The sequence below is a fragment of the Bufo gargarizans genome, chromosome 5 (assembly GCF_014858855.1).
Source record: "Bufo gargarizans isolate SCDJY-AF-19 chromosome 5, ASM1485885v1, whole genome shotgun sequence".
Classification (NCBI taxonomy): Eukaryota; Metazoa; Chordata; class Amphibia; order Anura; family Bufonidae; genus Bufo; species Bufo gargarizans.
The window spans coordinates 478,468,010-478,488,753 of NC_058084.1; the positions used below are offsets into that span (position 1 = coordinate 478,468,010).

Below are 20,744 nucleotides of genomic sequence, written 5' to 3' on the forward strand. Positions count from 1 at the left end.
TCTGGGATCAGAAACTGCAGCAAACCGCAGGTCTGAATTGACCTGCGGTTTGCTGCGATCGTCAACATGGGGGGGTCACGGGACCCCCCCGCGCATTTAGCTTAGGTGCCTGCTCAATAATTTGAGCAGGCACCAGCTTCCGATCACCGCCAGCCGTGAAATACACAGAAATACACAGGGCGTACAGGTACACCCTGTGTCCTTAAGTACCAGGACATAAGGGCGTACCTGTACGCCCTGTGTCCTGAAGAGGTTAAATATTGCACAAGGTCGTTCTCTCTTTGTCCCATACACCATTGGATTTGTGCAGCCATAAAGTAACCTTGAATATACGGAAGGGATATTGCCCCCCTCTCATCTGCCAACCACAGAAACCTCTGCTTGATTCGGACTCTCTTCCGGCCCCATATCAGATCGTTAAAAAGCCGATCAATATGATTAAAATATGCATCATTAATCCAGATCGGGCAAGCAGATAGTCTATAAAATTTGGGGGAGCAACACCATTTTAATAAGTGCTATTCTATCCGCTTGCCCGAGTGGCAATCTCTGCCAGACTCCAACTTTATTTTTTATTTTCTCTTCCAACGGAGCCAAATTAAGTTGGGTAAAGTCGCCCGCTGAAGCACTAACTCTCACCCCTAAATAATTTATCTCCATGGCAGGAAGCAGCTCTCCATATTCCTCTATTCTTTCTGTTTCCCGATGTCCAATTGGGAGAAAGACAGATTTTTCCCAATTAATCTCAAGGCCAGAAAGGAATCCGAATTCATTAATTACCTTCATAACATGGGCCACAGAAGCACCTCCCTCTTCTAAAAATATAAGAATATCATCAGCATGAATGCTCATTTTATCCTGGGTGCCCCTAATCCCAAACCCATGAATACGTTCACCCTGTCTAATCATACAAGCAAGAGGTTCCATAAATATTGCGAACAGGAGAGGAGAGAGGCGTCCCTGCCTGGTGCCTCGCTGAAGCCCAAATGGGGATGAACAAGACCCATCAATGCTTATTCGCGCAGAAGGGGAGTTATACATTAACTTTATCCAACGAGTAAATTCTTTCCCCAGCTTCATTTCAGACATCACCCCCAATAAAAAGTTCCACTCCACCCTGTCAAAGGCCTTCGCGGCATCCAATGACAGGATGGAGCGGTCCTCGACTTCCCCCGCCTGAATATTAGTTTCCCCTCACCTCTCTGTCCTGTACCTCTTCCCCTCACCTCTCTGTCCTGTACCTCTTCCCCTCACCTCTCTGTCCTGTACCTCTTCACCTCCTATCCTGTACCCCTTCCCCTCTCTATCCTATACCTCTTCACCTCCTATCCTGTACCTCTTCCCCTCAACTCTCTATCCTGTACCCCTTCACCTCCTCTCTATCCTGTACCTCTTCTCACCTTTCTATCCTGTACCTCTTCTTCTCACCTCTCTATCCTGTACCTCTTCCCCTCAACTCTCTATCCTGTACCCCTTCACCTCCTCTCTATCCTATACCTCTTCTCACCTTTCTATCCTGTACCTCTTCTTCTCACCTTTCTATCCAGTACCTCTTTTCCTCACGTTTGTATTCTGTACCTTATCCCCTAATCTCTCTATCCTGTACCTCTTTCCCTCACCTCTCAATCCTGTACCTCTTCACCTCCTCTCTATCCTGTACCTCTTCCCCTCACCTATGTGTCCTGTACCTCTTCCCCTCACCTCTCTATCCTGTACCTCTTCCCCTCACCTCTCTGTCCTGTACCTCTTCCCCTCACCTCCCTACCCTGTACCCCTTCACCTCCTCTCTATCCTGTACCTCTTCCCCTCACCTCCCTACCCTGTACCCCTTCACCTGCTCTCTATCCTGTACCTCTTCTCCTCACCTCTCTGTCCTGTACCTCTTCCCCTCACCTCTCTATCCTGTACCTCTTCCCCTCGCCTCTCTATCCTGTACCTCTTCCCCTCGCCTCTCTGTCCTGTACCTCTTCCCCTCACCTCTCTGTCCTGTACCTCTGCTCCTCACCTCTCTGTCCTGTACCTCTGCTCCTCACCTCTCTGTCCTGTACCTCTGCTCCTCACCTCTCTGTCCTGTACCTCTGCTCCTCGCCTCTCTGTCCTTTACCTCTGCTCCTCGCCTCTCTGTCCTGTACCTCTTCACCTCGCCTCTCAATCCTGTACCTCTTCCCCTCGCCTCTCTATCCTGTACCTCTTCCCCTCGCCTCTCTATCCTGTACCTCTTCCCCTCGCCTCTCTATCCTGTACTTCTTCCCCTCGCCTCTCTGTCCTGTACCTCTTCCCCTCACCTCTCTGTCCTGTACCTCTTCCCCTCACCTCTCTGTCCTGTACCTCTTCCCCTCACCTCTCTGTCCTGTACCTCTTCCCCTCACCTCTCTGTCCTGTACCTCTGCTCCTCACCTCTCTGTCCTGTACCTCTGCTCCTCACCTCTCTGTCCTGTACCTCTTCACCTCGCCTCTCAATCCTGTACCTCTTCCCCTCGCCTCTCTATCCTGTACCTCTTCCCCTCGCCTCTCTATCCTGTACCTCTTCCCCTCGCCTCTCTATCCTGTACCTCTTCCCCTCGCCTCTCTGTCCTGTACCTCTTCCCCTCACTTCTCTGTCCTGTACCTCTTCCCCTCGCCTCTCTGTCCTGTACCTCTTCCCCTCGCCTCTCTATCCTGTACCTCTTCCCCTCGCCTCTCTATCCTGTACTTCTTCCCCTCACCTCTCTGTCCTGTACCTCTTCCCCTCACCTCTCTGTCCTGTACCTCTTCCCCTCACCTCTCTGTCCTGTACCTCTTCCCCTCACCTCTCTGTCCTGTACCTCTGCTCCTCACCTCTCTGTCCGTACCTCTTCCCCTCACCTCTCTGTCCTGTACCTCTTCCCCTCACCTCTCTGTCCTGTACCTCTTCCCCTCACCTCTCTGTCCTGTACCTCTTCCCCTCACCTCTCTGTCCTGTACCTCTTCCCCTCACCTCTCTGTCCTGTACCTCCGCTCCTCTGTATCCTGTACCTCTTCCCCTCGCCTCTCTGTCCTGTACCTCTTCCCCTCGCCTCTCTGTCCTGTACCTCTTCCCCTCGCCTCTCTGTCCTGTACCTCTTCCCCTCGCCTCTCTGTCCTGTACCTCTTCCCCTCGCCTCTCTGTCCTGTACCTCTTCCCCTCGCCTCTCTGTCCTGTACCTCTTCCCCTCGCCTCTCTGTCCTGTACCTCTTCCCCTCGCCTCTCTGTCCTGTACCTCTTCCCCTCACCTCTCTATCCTGTACCTCTTCCCCTCACCTCTCTGTCCTGTACCTCTTCCCCTCACCTCTCTGTCCTGTACCTCCGCTCCTCTGTATCCTGTACCTCTTCCCCTCGCCTCTCTGTCCTGTACCTCTTCCCCTCGCCTCTCTGTCCTGTACCTCTTCCCCTCGCCTCTCTGTCCTGTACCTCTTCCCCTCGCCTCTCTGTCCTGTACCTCTTCCCCTCGCCTCTCTGTCCTGTACCTCTTCCCCTCACTTCTCTGTCCTGTACCTCTTCCCCTCGCCTCTCTGTCCTGTACCTCTTCCCCTCACCTCTCTGTCCTGTACCTCTTCCCCTCGCCTCTCTGTCCTGTACCTCTTCCCCTCGCCTCTCTGTCCTGTACCTCTTCCCCTCACCTCTCTGTCCTGTACCTCTTCCCCTCACCTCTCTGTCCTGTACCTCTTCCCCTCACCTCACTGTCCTGTACCTCTTTCCCTCACCTCTCTGTCCTGTACCTCTGCTCCTCACCTCTCTGTCCTGTACCTCTTCACCTCACCTCTCTGTCCTGTACCTCTTCCCCTCACCTCTCTGTCCTGTACCTCTTCCCCTCACCTCTCTGTCCTGTACCTCTTCCCCTCACCTCTCTATCCTGTACCTCTTCCCCTCACCTCTCTGTCCTGTACCTCTTCCCCTCACCTCTCTGTCCTGTACCTCTTCCCCTCAACTCTCTGTCCTGTACCTCTTCCACTCACCTCTCTGTCCTGTACCTCTTCCCCTCACCTCTCTGTCCTGTACCTCTTCCCCTCACCTCTCTGTCCTGTACCTCTTCCCCTCACCTCTCTGTCCTGTACCTCTTCCCCTCACCTCTCTGTCCTGTACCTCTTCCCCTCACCTCTCTGTCCTGTACCTCTTCCCCTCACCTCTCTGTCCTGTACCTCTTCCCCTCACCTCTCTGTCCTGTACCTCTTCTCCTCACCTCTCTGTCCTGTACCTCCGCTCCTCTGTATCCTATACCTCTTCACCTCTCTATCCCCCATGTCTGACCCCCGCAGTACTGAGCACCCAGCAGCCTGTCTCTGTAGCTCCCCTAGTCCACAGCACATGGCTGCTGCTGCTGCTGCTGAGCTCCATGTCGTTCATTTCTATTCTGTACGTGTGTGGCGGCAGCAGCACCGCCGTACTGTAATCAGTATCACACGCGCTGTGATGGTAGACTCCACACCCCCTGCAGCTGGCGGGAATGGTCTCTCCCGAGCAGAACGCCGTGCACAAGCGTAGCGCTAGAGCTGGTAGTGCTGACACTGATGGCACGGTGAGCGCTGCTCCCGCATCCCGGGCCGTGCGTGACACACGAGGCAGCGGCTGGGAGATGGGGCAGTGGAGCTGCAGCACTGAGTCATGAGGAGGAGGAGGGAGCCGCTGTGCACACATCCAGCGCCCTGCTGCAGAGCCCGGCTCCACCGCTGCAGCAGCTCCGCAAGGTAACCGCACTGGGGGCAGTGCCATGGTCACACACAGGAGGTAGTGCGGCACACAGATTAGTACACGGGAGGAATTGGGGCTTCTCCTCACAATAGGCATTGTTTATGTGTCAGCAGTGTGACATGTACATGTGAGGAGCGCGGACATGTCCTGTGTGTGCCGGGAGAATGGACGAGACGCAGACACACAGCAACACATACATGTACCTACAGCTATACACATACATGTACCTACAGCCATACACATACATGTACCTACAGCCATACACATACATGTACCTACAGCCATACACATACATGTACCTACAGCCATACACATACATGTACCTACAGCCATACACATACATGTACCTACAGCCATACACATACATGTACCTACAGCTATACACACATACATGTACCTACAGCTATACACACATACATGTACCTACAGCTATACACACATACATGTACCTACAGCTATACACACATACATGTACCTACAGCTATACACACATACATGTACCTACAGCTATACACACATACATGTACCTACAGCTATACACACATACATGTACCTACAGCTATACACACATACATGTACCTACAGCTATACACACATACATGTACCTACAGCTATACACACATACATGTACCTACAGCTATACACACATACATGTACCTACAGCTATACACACATACATGTACCTACAGCTATACACACATACATGTACCTACAGCTATACACACATACATGTACCTACAGCTATACACACATACATGTACCTACAGCCATACACATACATGTACCTACAGCCATACACATACATGTAGCTACAGCCATACACATACATGTAGCTACAGCCATACACATACATGTAGCTACAGCCATACACATACATGTAGCTACAGCCATACACATACATGTAGCTACAGCCATACACATACATGTAGCTACAGCCATACACATACATGTAGCTACAGCCATACACATACATGTAGCTACAGCCATACACATACATGTAGCTACAGCCATACACATACATGTACCTATATAGCTATACACATACATGTACCTATATAGCTATACACATACATGTACCTATATAGCTATACACGCACATATATACATACATACATAAAAACACATGTATGTGCATGCATAAACATTGATACATATACACAGGTATATATATGCACACAAACACACACACACATATATATATATATATATATATATATATATATACACACACAGCTATACATGTATACACACATACATTTATATATATGCATGTATACAGTATATACATAGATATCCAATCATACATGCAGATTATATATGTATACTGTACATATACACATGTGTACACAGACATAGTCTAGATATATACCTGCTGAAACAGATGCGTACTGTACATATATACAGCTGTACACACACGTGTATAAAGTACATACAGCTCCATATATTCAGCTATAATACCAGATTACTCCCGTACGTACAGCTGTCATATATACTGTACACATACATCAGTGTACATGCCTACATTTATACATACAGACATGTACACGGATCTACATATTGTAATAGACCGCTATGAGCTATCTGTATCTCCTGTGCAGTGTGTACGGTATATATGTATCGTCCTCTATGACATCACACATACCTCCACGCTCTCTGTATACCATGCAGCGCCGTCTTCCATCATGGCAGAGCCTAGAGACAGACATTAACCCTTTACCTATTGACCGGCTGTCCCCCCCCCCCCCCCCCCTTCCCTTTCCCGTCATTAGTTATTTTGCTCCTGCAGGTGGAGCAGGATTTGTGCAGCGCTGCCTGAGCTCGGCAGAGGGACGCAGCGAGGTCCATGGCTGGGACCCGTGACATTTTCTCAGCTCTGTGTGTTTCCTCTCGTCGTCCAGTTATCGATTCAGGAATTCCATAGTCCTGGGACTCAAACAATAGGCGCCAATAAGTGACGGGAACGGCAATCAAAGTTCTTTCTTTGTGCAGGGCCGGACTGTCCAGGACTGCAGACTGATGCTGCCATTGTTTGCATCATGTGTGCAGCACTTCATGGGCGTCACGTATGCAGGCGCCGGGGCCTCAGTGTTAGGCCTAGTTCACACGACCGTATGGCTTTTATTGTTTTTTGCGGTCCGTTTTTCACGGATCCGTTGTTCCGTTTTTGAGTTCCGTTGTGTTTCCGTTTCCGTTCCGTTGTTCCGTTCCGTTTTTCCGTATGCCATGTACAGTTTACAGTAATTACATAGGAAAAATTGGGCTGGCCATAACATTTTCAATAGATGGTTCAGAAAAAACGGAACGGAAACGGAAGACATACGGATGCATTTCCGTATGTGTTCCGTTTTTTTTGCGGATCCATTGACTTGAATGGAGCCACGACCCGTGATTTACGGCCAAATATAGGACAAGCTCTATCTTTCAACGGAACGGAAAAACGGAAAAACGGAAACGGAAGGCATACGGAACACATTCAGTTTTTTTTGCGGAACCATTGAAATGAATGGTTCCGTATACGGACCGTATACGGAACACAAAAAAACGGCCCGTACACCCGCAAAAAAAACGTTCGTGTGAACTAGGCCTTAGGCAGGGCCCTATTTCGCCGGCAGAGGCCGGCATGCTCAGTGGCTGCCCTAAAGAGGAGCTCTAACCTCTCCTGCCATGTCTGTTCTAGTAACTACACACATTCCCTGTGTAATAACAGTTCTGGAGCAGCTGTTCTTATGACTCTATATTGTGCCGTCCCTCCTATTATTCCTTTTAGAAATTCTGAATGAATTGACAGCAGTTTGCAATGAAAGTCCAGGTGAGTATTACCAATCGAGGGTGTGTCCTTGACACTGTCCAATCAGTGCTGCCAGTGTCAGACTGTGCAGGGACACCCCCCCCCAACCGGTGGACCTTCATTGCAAACTGTCAATGCATTCAAAACTTCTAACAAGAATAATAGAGGAACGGCACAACATAGACTCCTAGGAATAGATGCTCCAGGAATGTTATTACTTGGGGAATGCAATTAGTTACTAAAACAGACCTGTCAGGAGAGGGGACGGGTCCTCTTTAAGGGGGAGGTTGGATTGGGATAACCCCTTGTGAAATCCTCGACCAACCATTAAAAACGTGAGACCGCCCTTTGAGATCAGTGGGATGTCGTGTGCAACGTTCATCAGAGCCCCCCCCCCCCAAAAAAAAGGATAAGCTGTTCGTCAGACAAGAGCCCTGTAAAATGAATGCACTTAAAGGGGGTGTACAACAGTGCACATGCAGGGCCCTCTGCATAGAATCCGACATGAAAGGGATTGGTTGACCATAGCAGCCAATCAGAATACAGCACATGTGATCTGGTTGTTTCCAATAGACGGCTATGAATACAGCAGCAGCTGGGTGAAATGTGGCCCCCTCGAGCGCTCACATCTTCTGTCCGGAGTTGCTGAGTTTAAAAGGAGGCATTGTGCGGAGCACTATTTTTCCCTGCTGGCCCCATTACAAGACAGTGGGGCCCCCTAGTATCCACTGTGTGGTGAATGTTATTATTTTGCGACTGCCTGTGCAACCAGAGTGCAGATGTGCATAGGGGATTGTAAACTACAGGGACGGATGTCTGAAAATGGCCTTTGTTGCCCCTAGCAACCAATCACGGCCCAGCTTTAATTTCTCAAGAGCACTATAAAAAATAAAAGCTGTGCTGTGATTGGTTGCTATGGGCAATCAAGGTAGACTTTCTTTTAATATACCCATCTTTGCTGCCTATAGCAACCAATCACGGCCCAGGTTTCATTCCTTAAGAGCACTGTAAGAAATGAAAGCTGTTCTGTGATTGGTTGCTATGGGCAAGCAATCAAGGTAGATTTTCTTATAATATCCCCATCTTTGCTGTCCCTAGCAACCAATCGCAGCCCAGCTTTCATTCCTTAAGAGCACTGTAAGAAATGAAAGCTGTGCTGTGATTAGTTGCTTTGGCTGACGGACGGTCCCCTAAATCTCTCCCATGTACAAGGAGTGTTAGGACCCTATGTGACCCGTAAGGGGCCTCCTTGGTTGAGATACCTGAAATATGTCCCTAGAATACCATGGTCAGTGATGAATGCACCTCATCCATAACGCTACCTGTATGGCGGGAGCCTATTTTTGGTAAATAACTCCCCTCTCCTGCACTATAGTTCATGAGGGCATATCTTGGGAAACCCATCCTTGCACAGTATATGCTGTATCTATATGTGCCCTGCTATTGAAGTCAGATGTATTGGAAACAATGGACGCCTTTTAAAAGCTGCCCCTTCCCCTCCCTTTAGCTCCGCGTCAATAAAGCTTGTATAGAGAGTAAATGGAACCGTTCAGGGACATGAAGGCCAAGACAGGAACTCAATAGGTCAGGCAGCGCGCCCGTGCATGGGACGTGTTCATTTAAGTGTTCTGCAGTTGCAGGGCTGAATGTGTAGTAGGGCAGAACATGTATGGCGCAGGACAGTTTGGGAGATGCAGCAGAGCTGGGCTTGTGAGATGCAGCAGAGCTGGGCTTGTGAGATGCAGCAGAGCTGGTGAGATGCAGCAGAGCTGGTGAGATGCAGCAGAGCTGGTGAGATGCGGTAAAGATATAGTGGTGGGATCGGCATAGTTTGGATTGTGAGATGCAGCAGGGTGGAGTCTGCATTTTGCAGTAGACCTGAGTTTACAAGAGGAAGCGGAATTGTAAGGGCTCATGCACACGAACGTTTATTGCGTTCCGTATACAGGCCGTATTTTGATTCCGTATACGGAACCATTCATTTCAATGGGTCCGTAAAAGATGCGGACAGCACTCTGTGTGCTGTCCGCATCCGTTGCTCCATTCCGTGGCCCCGCAAAAATTGAGTCCTGTCCTATTCTTGTCCGTTTTGCGGACAAGAATAGGCATTTCTATAATGGGCCTCCTGTTCCAATCCGCAAATTGCGGAAGGCACACGGGCGGCATCCGTTTTTTGCAGATCCGCAATTTGCGGACCGCAAAAAACGGCACGTTCGTGTGCATGAGCCCTAAGATGCAGAAAAACTGAGTTTGTGATAAGGCTCAGAGCTGGGCTTGTGTTAGGGCTCGTTCACACAAACGTTTTTTGCATTCCGTATACGGGCCGTTTTTTGTGTTCTGTATACGGAACCATTCATTTCAATGGTTCCGCAAAAAAAACTTTACTCCGTATGCATTCTGTCTCCGTATTTCCGTTTTTCCATTCCGTTGAAACATAGAACATGTCCTATTATTACCTGCAAATCATGTTCCGTGGCTCCATTCAAGTCAATGAATCCGCAAAAAAAAAAATGGAACACATACGGAAAAGCATCCGTATGTCTTCCGTATCCGTTCCGTTTTTACGGAACCATCTATTGAAAATGTTATGCCCAGCCCAATTTTTTCCATGTAATTACTGTATATGCCATACGGAAAAACGGAAACGCAACGGAAATGAAAAAAACGGATCTGTTTAAAACAGACCCCAAAACACAAAACAACATACGGTCGAGTGAAGGAGGCATTAAGCAGCAACGATGAGTTTGTGAGGAGCATTAGATCTGACCTTGTGAGGTGCAGCAGAGCAGAGATACAGCAGAGCTGAGCTTGTGAGGTGCAGCAGAGCAGAGATACAGCAGAGCTGAGCTTGTGAGGTGCAGCAGAGCAGAGATACAGCAGAGCTGAGCTTGTGAGGTGCAGCAGAGCAGAGATACAGCAGAGCAGAGATACAGCAGAGCTGAGCTTGTGAGGTGTTGCGGAGTGGCGCTTATGAGATGCTGTCCTGTCCTGTATATAAGGGCTCATGCACACAAACCTATTTCCGTGTCCATTCCGTTTTTTTTGCGGACCGTATATGGAACCATTCATTTCAATAGGTCCGCAAAACAAAAAACAGAAGTTACTCCGTGTGCATTCTTTTTCCGTATGTCTGTTCCGCAAAAGAATAGAACATGTCCTATTATTGTCTGCATTACAGACAAGGATAGGACTGTTCTATTAGGGACCTTCTGTTCCGTTTTTTTTGCAGACCGAAAAATACATACGGTCGCGTGCATGAGCCCTTAGAGAGATACAGCAGAGCGTAATTTGGGAGGCAGAGGAGCCAAGTTTGGGAGATACTGCTGAGCTAGGTTTGCGAAACAAAACAGGGCTGAGTTTGGAAGATGCAGTAGAGCTGAGTTTGTCTTTTGGTTCAGCCATTCATGACGTCATGATAATCTCTGAGGGAAAGAAGAGCACTGAGATCAGGGCTCGGCTACTTTGAGCTTTGTTATATACTTTATGGTGGAGCCTCAGTGAGGAGCTTCTGCCGGGGCAGCCGTGCCCTTCCACCTGCTTTAACAAGGTAATATGTGATTTATCAGGTTTGTCTCCACTTCCCTTCACTGAAAACCACAAATATGCTGTAATTAATGAAATAAGTAGAAGAGAACGCAGTACTAATGACGATAAGCCTGTCTCATAAAATTTCTTGTCTCTGTTGCAGCTTGTCTTGAAGATTTTCATGGGGTTTGATTGAAAGAGAGACATGTAACAGCAGCGATATTTCCACTGCAACCCCCACGAAATCCATGTGACTGGAGAACTCTGAGGAACGCGTCTTAGTCATCATGCACATTGTGCTGCTCTGCTGAAATGAACATGATGAAAACAGAAGCCTCAGGAGAGCGTTCGAACCTGAGGAGCGCCTCACCCCACAGGAATGCCTACAGGACGGAGTTTCAGGCCCTCAAAAGCACCTTCGACAAACCAAAAGCCGATGGGGAGGACAAACCGAAAGATGAGAGCGATGTACCTCAGACCCAGCAGACGAGGGGACGGCGGTATGGGTCCAACGTCAACCGGATCAAAAACCTATTCATGCAGATGGGCATGGAGCCCAACGAAAATAATGGCGTCCCAACAAGGAAGTCGAAAGCTATGCCATCATCTCCTCAGAGGAGATCAAAGCCCAGAGAGTATTTGGAAAAGAAGGAAGTGACGGACGTAAAACACAAGACCACCCTCTCGGAAAGGATCAGTCGCTTCGACACCTTGGATGGACCTTCTTACGCTAAGTTTACAGAAACCAGGAAGATGTTTGAACACAGCACTCAAGAGTCCGGGATGAGCGGCCGCTATAATTCCAGGAAGGATAGACGAGGATCTGGAGACCTAGATGAGGGGCGTTCAAATAAGTCCAACAGGGGGAGCAGCGATTCTTTGGACAGCTTGAGTTCCAGGACGGAAGCTTTGTCCCCAACCGTGAGCCAACTTAGCGCTGTGTTTGAGAACAGTGACTCTCCGAGCCCTACTGCTATGGAGAAAAATGAAAACAGCGAAGGGTATTCGGTAATGGGACACTATCCGCTCAACATCACACCTGCTGTGGTGGAATTAGAAGGTTACGGGCAAAATAAAGACTCAAATTCTTGGTCTCCGTCGACTGAAACGGACACGGATACATGTGTGGAGAACACGCATCAAAGGAACGTGGCGGCATCACGAGAAGATGGGCTCGTCTCCCCCATAGAGTCCAAAAGAGAAAAGAGCGTGGGCTGTAGCACCTCCAACGACGACATGCTGGCCAAGAACGGCGCCGCCGACGATGCGAGGCACATGGGGGAAAAAACAGAGCACGTAGCGCAACACAATAACCTGTCGGAAGAGTCCGTGAACGCTTTTGATAGGACTAAATCCGGGGAATCTCCAACATCCATGGAAAACGACGACAGCTTTTTGACCAGTCGTAACCACGGAGCTCCTACTTCTCTCAACGTCGGGACGAGTATGAGCGGTGACTTGAATTGTCTGTCTACTGTCCAGTCCTACGAACACTCCGACTATAACGTGTACAGAGTGCGCTCTCGGTTTAGCACGGACTGGGAGGAGACAGAACCCGGGGATGACGATGATAGCGACGAAAATAAGTCTTACGAGCCTGACATGGAACATTATGAGGTACCGGGATTGCCAGAAGAAGACGAAGTTCCCACTCAGAGGAAAATAAAATTTAGTAAAGCACCTATCAAAGTAAGACAGTTTTTTTTTTTTTTTAACTTTAATATATTGACAGTTATGTTAGTGGATCAATGTATTGAATTTCTCCTTCTTACGTCAGTAAGTCAATTTCTGTGGTCAGTAAAAAGGTCCCCTGTGCCACGCATCTTCTTGGGTTTTGTCTGGTATTGCAAATCAGCTCTGAGCTGCTATACCAGGCACAGCCTGAAAGAAGAGTGGTGCTGTTTTTGGAAGGAAGATCTGACTTTTATCTAATCTTAAAGAAGTTTTCTGAACCTACCCTTAGAAGAGGGCATAAGTAGATCCATGCAGGTCCAAATCCAGGCAGTGCCACCGATCGCAGGAACCTCCCCTAAATTGTTTACCAGGCACAATGCCATACTATTGGTAGCAGCTTGCCAGGTTCCGCAGCTCAGTCCAACTCAACTAAAGTAAGGCTGTCACCAGGAAAGTCACTGGTAAGAGTGCATTCACATCACCGTTTAGCTTTCCGTTCTTCTGATCGGAGAGGGACTACTTTCACATTTGCGCTTTCCCTTTCCGCTATTGAGATCCGTCATAGGATCTCAATAGCGGGGGGGGGAAAAACGCTTCCGTTTTGTCCCCATTCATTGTCAATGGGGGAAAAATTGAACGGAACGGAGTCACCAGAATGCATTCCGTTCCGTTTGGCTGCGTCCCCATAGCGGACAGAATAACGCTGCAAACAGCGTTTTTCTGTCCGCGATGTGGTGCGGAGCAAGATGGATCCGTCATGACACACAATGTAAGGGTACTTTCACACTTGCGGCATCATGCTGCGGTATTATCTCCGTCCTGAAAAGGCAAAAAGACTGAACTGATGAATCCTGATGCATCCTGAACGGACGCAAAAAAAAACCTGATCCGTCCCCCATTGACTTACAATGGTTTTAGAGACAGATCCGTCTTGGCTATTTTAGAGATAATACAACCGGATCCTTTCAGAACGGATACAGACGTTGTATTATTATGACTGAAGCGTTTTTGCTGATCCATAACAGATCCAGCAAAAACACTAGTGTGAAAGTAGCCAGAGAGAGGAAAAAAACCGGATCCTGTTGCATCAGTTGTCATCCGATTTTTTTTCTGCGCGAGTGCAAAGCGGTTTAATGCGTTTTGCACGCCCGTGAGAAAAATCGGCATGTTTGGTACCCAGTCCCGAACCCGGACTTCTTTACAGAAGTTCGGGTTTGGGATCGGTGTTGTGTAAGTCTTATTATTTTCCCTTATAACATGGTTATAAGGGAAAATAATGGCATTCTTTGTACAGAATGCTAAGTAAATTAGGGATGAAGGGGTTAAAAAAAAAAAAAACTCACCTCATCCACGTGTTCGTGCAGCCCAGCTTCTCTTCTTTCTTCTTCTTTGAGGACCTGGGAGAAAAGGACATTTGGTGACGTCACTGCGCTCATCACATGGTCCACCACCATGGACCATGTGATGAGCGCAGTGACGTCACCAAAGGTCCTTTTCTCTCAGGTCCTGAAAGAAGAGAAGCTGGGCTGCACGTGGATGAGGCGAGTTTAATATATATATTTTTTTTAACCCCTCCATCCTAATTTACTTAACATTCTGTATTTAGAATGCTATTATTTTCCCTTATAACCATGTTATAAGGGAAAATAATAAAGATCGGGTCCCCATCCCGATCGTCTCCTAGCAACCATGCGTGAAAATCGCACCGCATCCGCACTTGCTTGCGATTTTCACGTAGCCCCACTCACTTCTATGGGGCCTGCGTTGCGTGAAAAACGCACAATATAGAACATGCTGCAATTTTCACGCAACGCACAAGTGATGCGTGAAAATCAACGCTCATGTGCACAGCCCCATAGAAATGAATGGGTCTGGATTCAGTGCGGGTGCAATGCGTTCAACTCGCGCATCGCATCCGTGCGGAATACTCGCCCGTGTGAAAGGGGCCTTAGAGTAAGTTATCCCCTAGCCACCTTGAAATGGACGGAGTGGCTAATCTGAAATGAGCGCCAACGCTCCATTCAATTATAAGGGGGCACCAGAGATAACCGACATAGTGACACACATACCGGTTTCATATAATTAAAAATAAACATATTTTTCCCATATGGTGAATATGACATTCACCATATGGGGAAAAAAAAATTAAAATGGCCAATTTGCCTATTTTGACATTCGACATTTGTTTTGTCTATTCGCCTACGAAAAATTGAATAAAAACTGATCAAAGAATCATACATACCCCAAAATAGCATCAACAGAAACTACAGATCAACTCACAAAAAATAGTTATAATCTCGAGATGAGAAGATTATTATTTTTTCAGTATTAAAACAAGAACATATATATATATATATATATATATATATACACGTACGTACAGTACAGACCAAAAGTTTGGACACACCTTCTCATTCAAAGAGTTTTCTTTATGTTCATGACTATGAAAATTGTAGATTCACACTGAAGGCATCAAAACTATGAATTAACACATGTGGAATTATATACATAACAAAAACGTGTGAAACAACTGAAAATATGTCATATTCTAGTTTCTTCAAAGTAGCCACCTTTTGCTTTGATTACTGCTTTGCACACTCTTGGCATTCTCTTGATGAGCTTCAAGAGGTAGTCACCTGAAATGGTTTTCACTTCACAGGTGTGCCCTGTCAGGTTTAATAAGTGGGATTTCTTGCCTTATAAATGGGGTTGGGAGCATCAGTTGCGTTGTGGAGAAGTCAGGTGGATACACAGCTGATAGTCCTACTGAATAGACTGTTAGAATTCGTATTATGGCAAGAAAAAAGCAGCTAAGTAAAGAAAAACGAGTGGCCATCATTACTTTAAGAAATGAAGGTCATTTTGTCCGAAAAATTGGGAAAACTTTGAAAGTGTCCCCAAGTGGAGTCACAGCACAAAGAAACTGGCTCACATGCGGACCGCCCCAGGAAAGGAAGACCAAGAGTCACCTCTGCTGCGGAGGATAAGAGTCACCAGCCTCAGAAATCGCAGGTTAACAGCAGCTCAGATTAGAGACCAGGTCAATGCCACACAGAGTTCTAGCAGCAGACACATCTCTAGAACAACTGTTAAGAGGAGACTGTGTGAATCAGGCCTTCATGGTAGAATATCTGCTAGGAAACCACTGCTAAGGACAGGCAACAAGCAGAAGAGACTTGTTTTGGCTAAAGAACACAAGGAATGGACATTAGACCAGTGGAAATCTGTGCTTTGGTCTGATGAGTCCAAATTTGAGATCTTTGGTCCCAACCACCGTGTCTTTGTGCGACGCAGAAAAGGTGAACGGATGGACTCTACATGCCTGGTTCCCACCGTGAAGCATGGAGGAGGAGGTGTGATGGTGTGGGGGTGCTTTGCTGGTGACACTGTTGGGGATTTATTCAAAATTGAAGGCATACTGAACCAGCATGGCTACCACAGCATCTTGCAGCGGCATGCTATTCTATCCGGTTTTCGTTTAGTTGGACCATCATTTATTTTTCAACAGGACAATGACCCCAAACACACCTCCAGGATATGTAAGGGCTATTTGACCATGAAGGAGAGTGATGGGGTGCTGCGCCAGATGACCTGGCCTCCACAGTCACCGGACCTGAACCCAATCGAGATGGTTTGGGGTGAGCTGGACCGCAGAGTGAAGGCAAAAGGGCCAACAAGTGCTAAGCATCTCTGGGAACTCCTTCAAGACTGTTGGAAGACCATTTCAGGTGACTACCTCTTGAAGCTCATCAAGAGAATGCCAAGAGTGTGCAAAGCAGTAATCAAAGCAAAAGGTGGCTACTTTGAAGAACCTAGAATATGACATATTTTCAGTTGTTTCACACTTTTTTGTTATGTATATAATTCCACATGTGTTAATTCATAGTTTTGATGCCTTCAGTGTGAATCTACAATTTTCATAGTCATGAAAATAAAGAAAACTCTTTGAATGAGAAGGTGTGTCCAATTTGGTCAGGAAGGGGTTATTGGAATAGGCCAGAGCTGCGGTACCCGGCACAGCCGCTGCCAACAGATCAGGAAAGAAACAACGGAACAGATCAGGAAAGAAACAACGGACGTGTGAATGGACCCTAAGGGTAAGGTTATTGCATGAGGGTCACATTTCATGCTGTTGTGTTACAGAAGCCACCATAGATCTATGGACCATACTGTGCTGTAGGAAGGTGCAGGTCAGCGAGCCTTTCCACCTGCAGCATAGAAGTCAATGTTGTGTCTTCTTCTGGGATGCCTCATCTTCAGTTGTTTCATTTGTCACAGCTGCTTTTGGTGACGATTTATGAGGCATGCCCCCAGCCCCATGTCCTTGTGTGACTAGGAAGGGTTTCAATTTTGGAAGAGTGAGGTTGCTTCTTTTGGAGACCATAATGAATAGATCAATTACTGTATAACTATGGCTGGCCACATAGGACTCGGTTGCATTGCATAGTCTAAAGATGGGACCAAAGAGTGGCCATTTATGGGGGCAATAAGGATCTCATCGTCAATTAGAGATTTATGACATGTGAGTGATTTAAAGGGGTTGTCCATGTTGGATAAAAATTGCTCGGGGTTGGAGGTATATGACAAAATAATAAAAGAAGCATTACCCATTTATGCCCAGTACCACTGCTGGTGGCGTGCACATGTACCCACGTAACCGCTGCAGCCAATCATAGACCTCATTGGTCTCATTCCATATACCGCTAATGCCAGTGGCTGCAGTGGTCACATGTGTATACGGCACCGCTGCAGCCAAGTAATCGGAAACTGGTGGGGAGGACAGAAGTGGCGATGCTGGAATGGGGTAGAAATATACGGGTGAGTAAGGCATCCTTCACATCTCCGTTTCGGAGATGTGTCTGCCGGATCCAGACAAAAAAAAAAGTTTCATGTAGCGTTTTTTTTCTGGCTAAAACCCCGCATTTATACTAGAAATCGTCTGGATCACTGCTGGACCCCATTGCAATCAATGGGGATCCGACTGAAGGTATAGCCTGCCAGATCTGAACATGGAGATTTCGAGGCCTAAGCTTCTTATATCTTCACATTTCCACCCTCGGGCAGTTTCTTGCCCCGCCGCAGACAACCCTTTAAATTCTTCCTTTTTCGAGAGTGGCCAGATGTCTGACCACCGGCCAATACCTGCGAGACATCTGCCCATTGGTGACCAGATGCCGAAGAGAATTTATAGCATTGTTACAGGAGGGAAGAAATGGTCGAGATTTATATTTTAGGTGCAGAAGCTCCTTAATTCTGCTGCAATAATCTGGAATTCTGACAAAAAGCCGTCGCAAAGTCTTCAGAAATAGATCCTTGAGTCAGCGGCGGGACTTCGTGGTAGACATTTCTCCCTGCTTGTTTTATATGTTTTGTTGTATGTCTTCAAGGATACCTTCTACAAGGAATTTACACTCTCGGATCTGAAACTGAAGACAGAATAGTTGGGTGGGAGTAGGTACCCAATCAATACTTTTGCACTCGGGTCGATACGATACTGGGATTTGCTGTTTTCCGATACTAGGCTGCGCAGCGTAGTAACTTTTAGAAAACATGGCGTACCGCCCTCAGCTCAAGTGGCTAATAGTTATTACATTTAAAACAAAAAAACACTGAAATATTAAAAGTTTAAATCACCCCCTTTCCCAAAAAAAAAAATGGTATAGGACTGTTCTATTATGGGCCGAACGTTTATATAAAATGCGGAATGCGCGCAGCTTTTTTTGGGCGTTTTGTTTTTCTTTTGCGTAGTATCGAGTATCGCAGTACTTTTTCATGGTATCGAAATCAAATCGAAATTTTTGCCTTCCTCTGGATCAACTTGCAGGATGACAGGCCGAACTGGATGGACAAATGTCTTTTTTCGGCCTTATGTACTATGTTACTAAATTTTGGTATTTGTGACAACCCTAGTTGGGAGATGACCTGACGTATCGGGTTTTTTTGTGAGTCATGTCGCTCCTGCTCTTACTGCTTTCTTGTTAGGGTACAGGCCACACAGCAGGTCTCCTGATGCAGTTTTGGAAGCCAAGACCAGGAGTGGATCATAAAAGGAGAGAAAGTAAAGTAAATTCACTCCTGATTTTGGCTTCCACAACTGCATCGGGGAACCTGACCGTGTGGCCGTACCCTTATACAGGAGAGACGTTCAGAAAATGAGCCTGTACTATGAACAGTCTGAAGACCCACCAACCCTTACCTTAATTGGCTTCATAGACCCTGACAGACCTGACAGCCTCTTTAAAGGGGTTCTCCCATAATTAATGTAAAAAAATAAAATCAGACATCATGTAGTATATGACAGTCTCTTTCTAACAAAGCTAGAACCAGCCCTGTACCTCACATGGGTCCAGAGATCTCCACATTCCTTGCTCTAATTGTTCTGCTATGTTTATTTCAAGTTGGCAGCTCAGGGGGCGCGTCCTGTCTGCGGCAGCTCAGGGGGCGCGTCCTGTCTGCGGCAGCTCAGGGGGCGCGTCCTGTCTGCGGCAGCTCAGGGGGCGCGTCCTGTCTGCGGCAGCTCAGGGGGCGCGTCCTGTCTGCGGCAGCTCAGGGGGCGCGTCCTGTCTGCGGCAGCTCAGGGGGCGCGTCCTGTCTGCGGCAGCTCAGGGGGCGCGTCCTGTCTGCGGCAGCTCAGGGGGCGCGTCCTGTCTGCGGCAGCTCAGGGGGCGCGTCCTGTCTGCGGCAGCTCAGGGGGCGCGTCCTGTCTGCGGCAGCTCAGGGGGCGCGTCCTGTCTGCGGCAGCTCAGGGGGCGCGTCCTGTCTGCGGCAGCTCAGGGGGCGCGTCCTGTCTGCGGCAGCTCAGGGGGCGCGTCCTGTCTGCGGCAGCTCAGGGGGCGCGTCCTGTCTGCGGCAGCTCAGGGGGCGCGTCCTGTCTGCGGCAGCTCAGGGGGCGCGTCCTGTCTGCGGCAGCTCAGGGGGCGCGTCCTGTCTGATGCAGCTGGTGGCTGTTTAAGGATGAAACTGAGCATGTGCATCCATCTCGGCAGAACATAGAAATTAGAAAAAGAGCAAACAGCAGGTGGCGCTGTACAGATAGATTTCAGTGAATAACTTGGAGCCACAGATAATAAAATAAGAATTATAGGCACCTATGATCTAGCCAACAAGGAGATAAGAAACATCCTCAAAGAAAACTGGAGTATCCTGAAATCTGACCCAGTAGTCGGACACCTCATAAGTGATGCGCCATTAATCACTTACAGAAGAGGTAGTAACCTACGAGACCAACTGGTGCATAGCCTATACAGCCCCTCAGTACAAACTACATGGCTCCCGAATAGACCACCCGGCACTTTCAAATGTGGGAAATGCATTGCTTGCAAAACCATCAAAAGGGGCAATGTGGTCAAGTGCACAACCACGGGACGTGAGTTCACTATCAGATCATTCATCAACTGTAAAACAGTAGGAGTGGTATATGTGGCCACATGTATCTGCCTTAAACAGTATGTAGGCAAGACAAAGAGGGAGTTTAGGAGGCGCATTGGGGAACATCTGTTAAATATTACAAATGAAGATGACACACCCATTGCCCAGCACGTTGCGGAGTGCCACCCAGGAATACAACAGTGCATCTCTTTTCAGGGCATAGAACATGTCAGAGCATCCCCAAGAGGTGGAGATATTGACAATCTATTACTCAAAAAAGAGGCCCAATGGACCTTCACACTACGTACAGTGAAACCTTTTGGTCTTAATGATCATATATCGTACACTTGCTTTATTTGATGTGTATTCTATCCACATACACAATGTGTCATGAATAACACATATAAATAATCAATCATCATATCATACATAAATGAGATACATAAGCTACCCCAGAAAATCACATGAGCAGTGTTCAGCTCTGGATGTGTATACAGGGGGCTTATTGTATGTATAAGACATGGGGATTTATATCTATCCCATGCATCAATCATTGTATGATACAAAGAGCGAGATATATGGGATACCCTACAATAGCTCATGAGCGGCATCCAGCTCTATATATTTATTTATGGGATCCCATCTCTGCGCTCTGTATGTGTAAGCCCTGCTACATATCACACGCATTAACTGTCAGATGGG

At 47.6% G+C, this 20,744-nt stretch overlaps 1 protein-coding gene across 2 annotated transcripts in view; it reads left to right on the plus strand.

The window, feature by feature from the left end:
* The first annotated feature begins 4,489 nt into the window (after positions 1 to 4,489).
* Positions 4,490 to 20,744, plus strand: part of PPP1R9A (protein phosphatase 1 regulatory subunit 9A) — a 218,122-nt gene continuing 201,867 nt past the window's right edge. For both annotated transcript variants that reach the window (XM_044293015.1, XM_044293017.1), the window contains exons 1-2: positions 4,490 to 4,683; positions 11,164 to 12,689. In XM_044293015.1, coding sequence (XP_044148950.1) covers positions 11,313 to 12,689 — 1,377 coding nt within the window. In that variant the 5' untranslated portion in view covers positions 4,490 to 4,683; positions 11,164 to 11,312. The remainder of the gene's footprint in view (positions 4,684 to 11,163; positions 12,690 to 20,744) is intronic.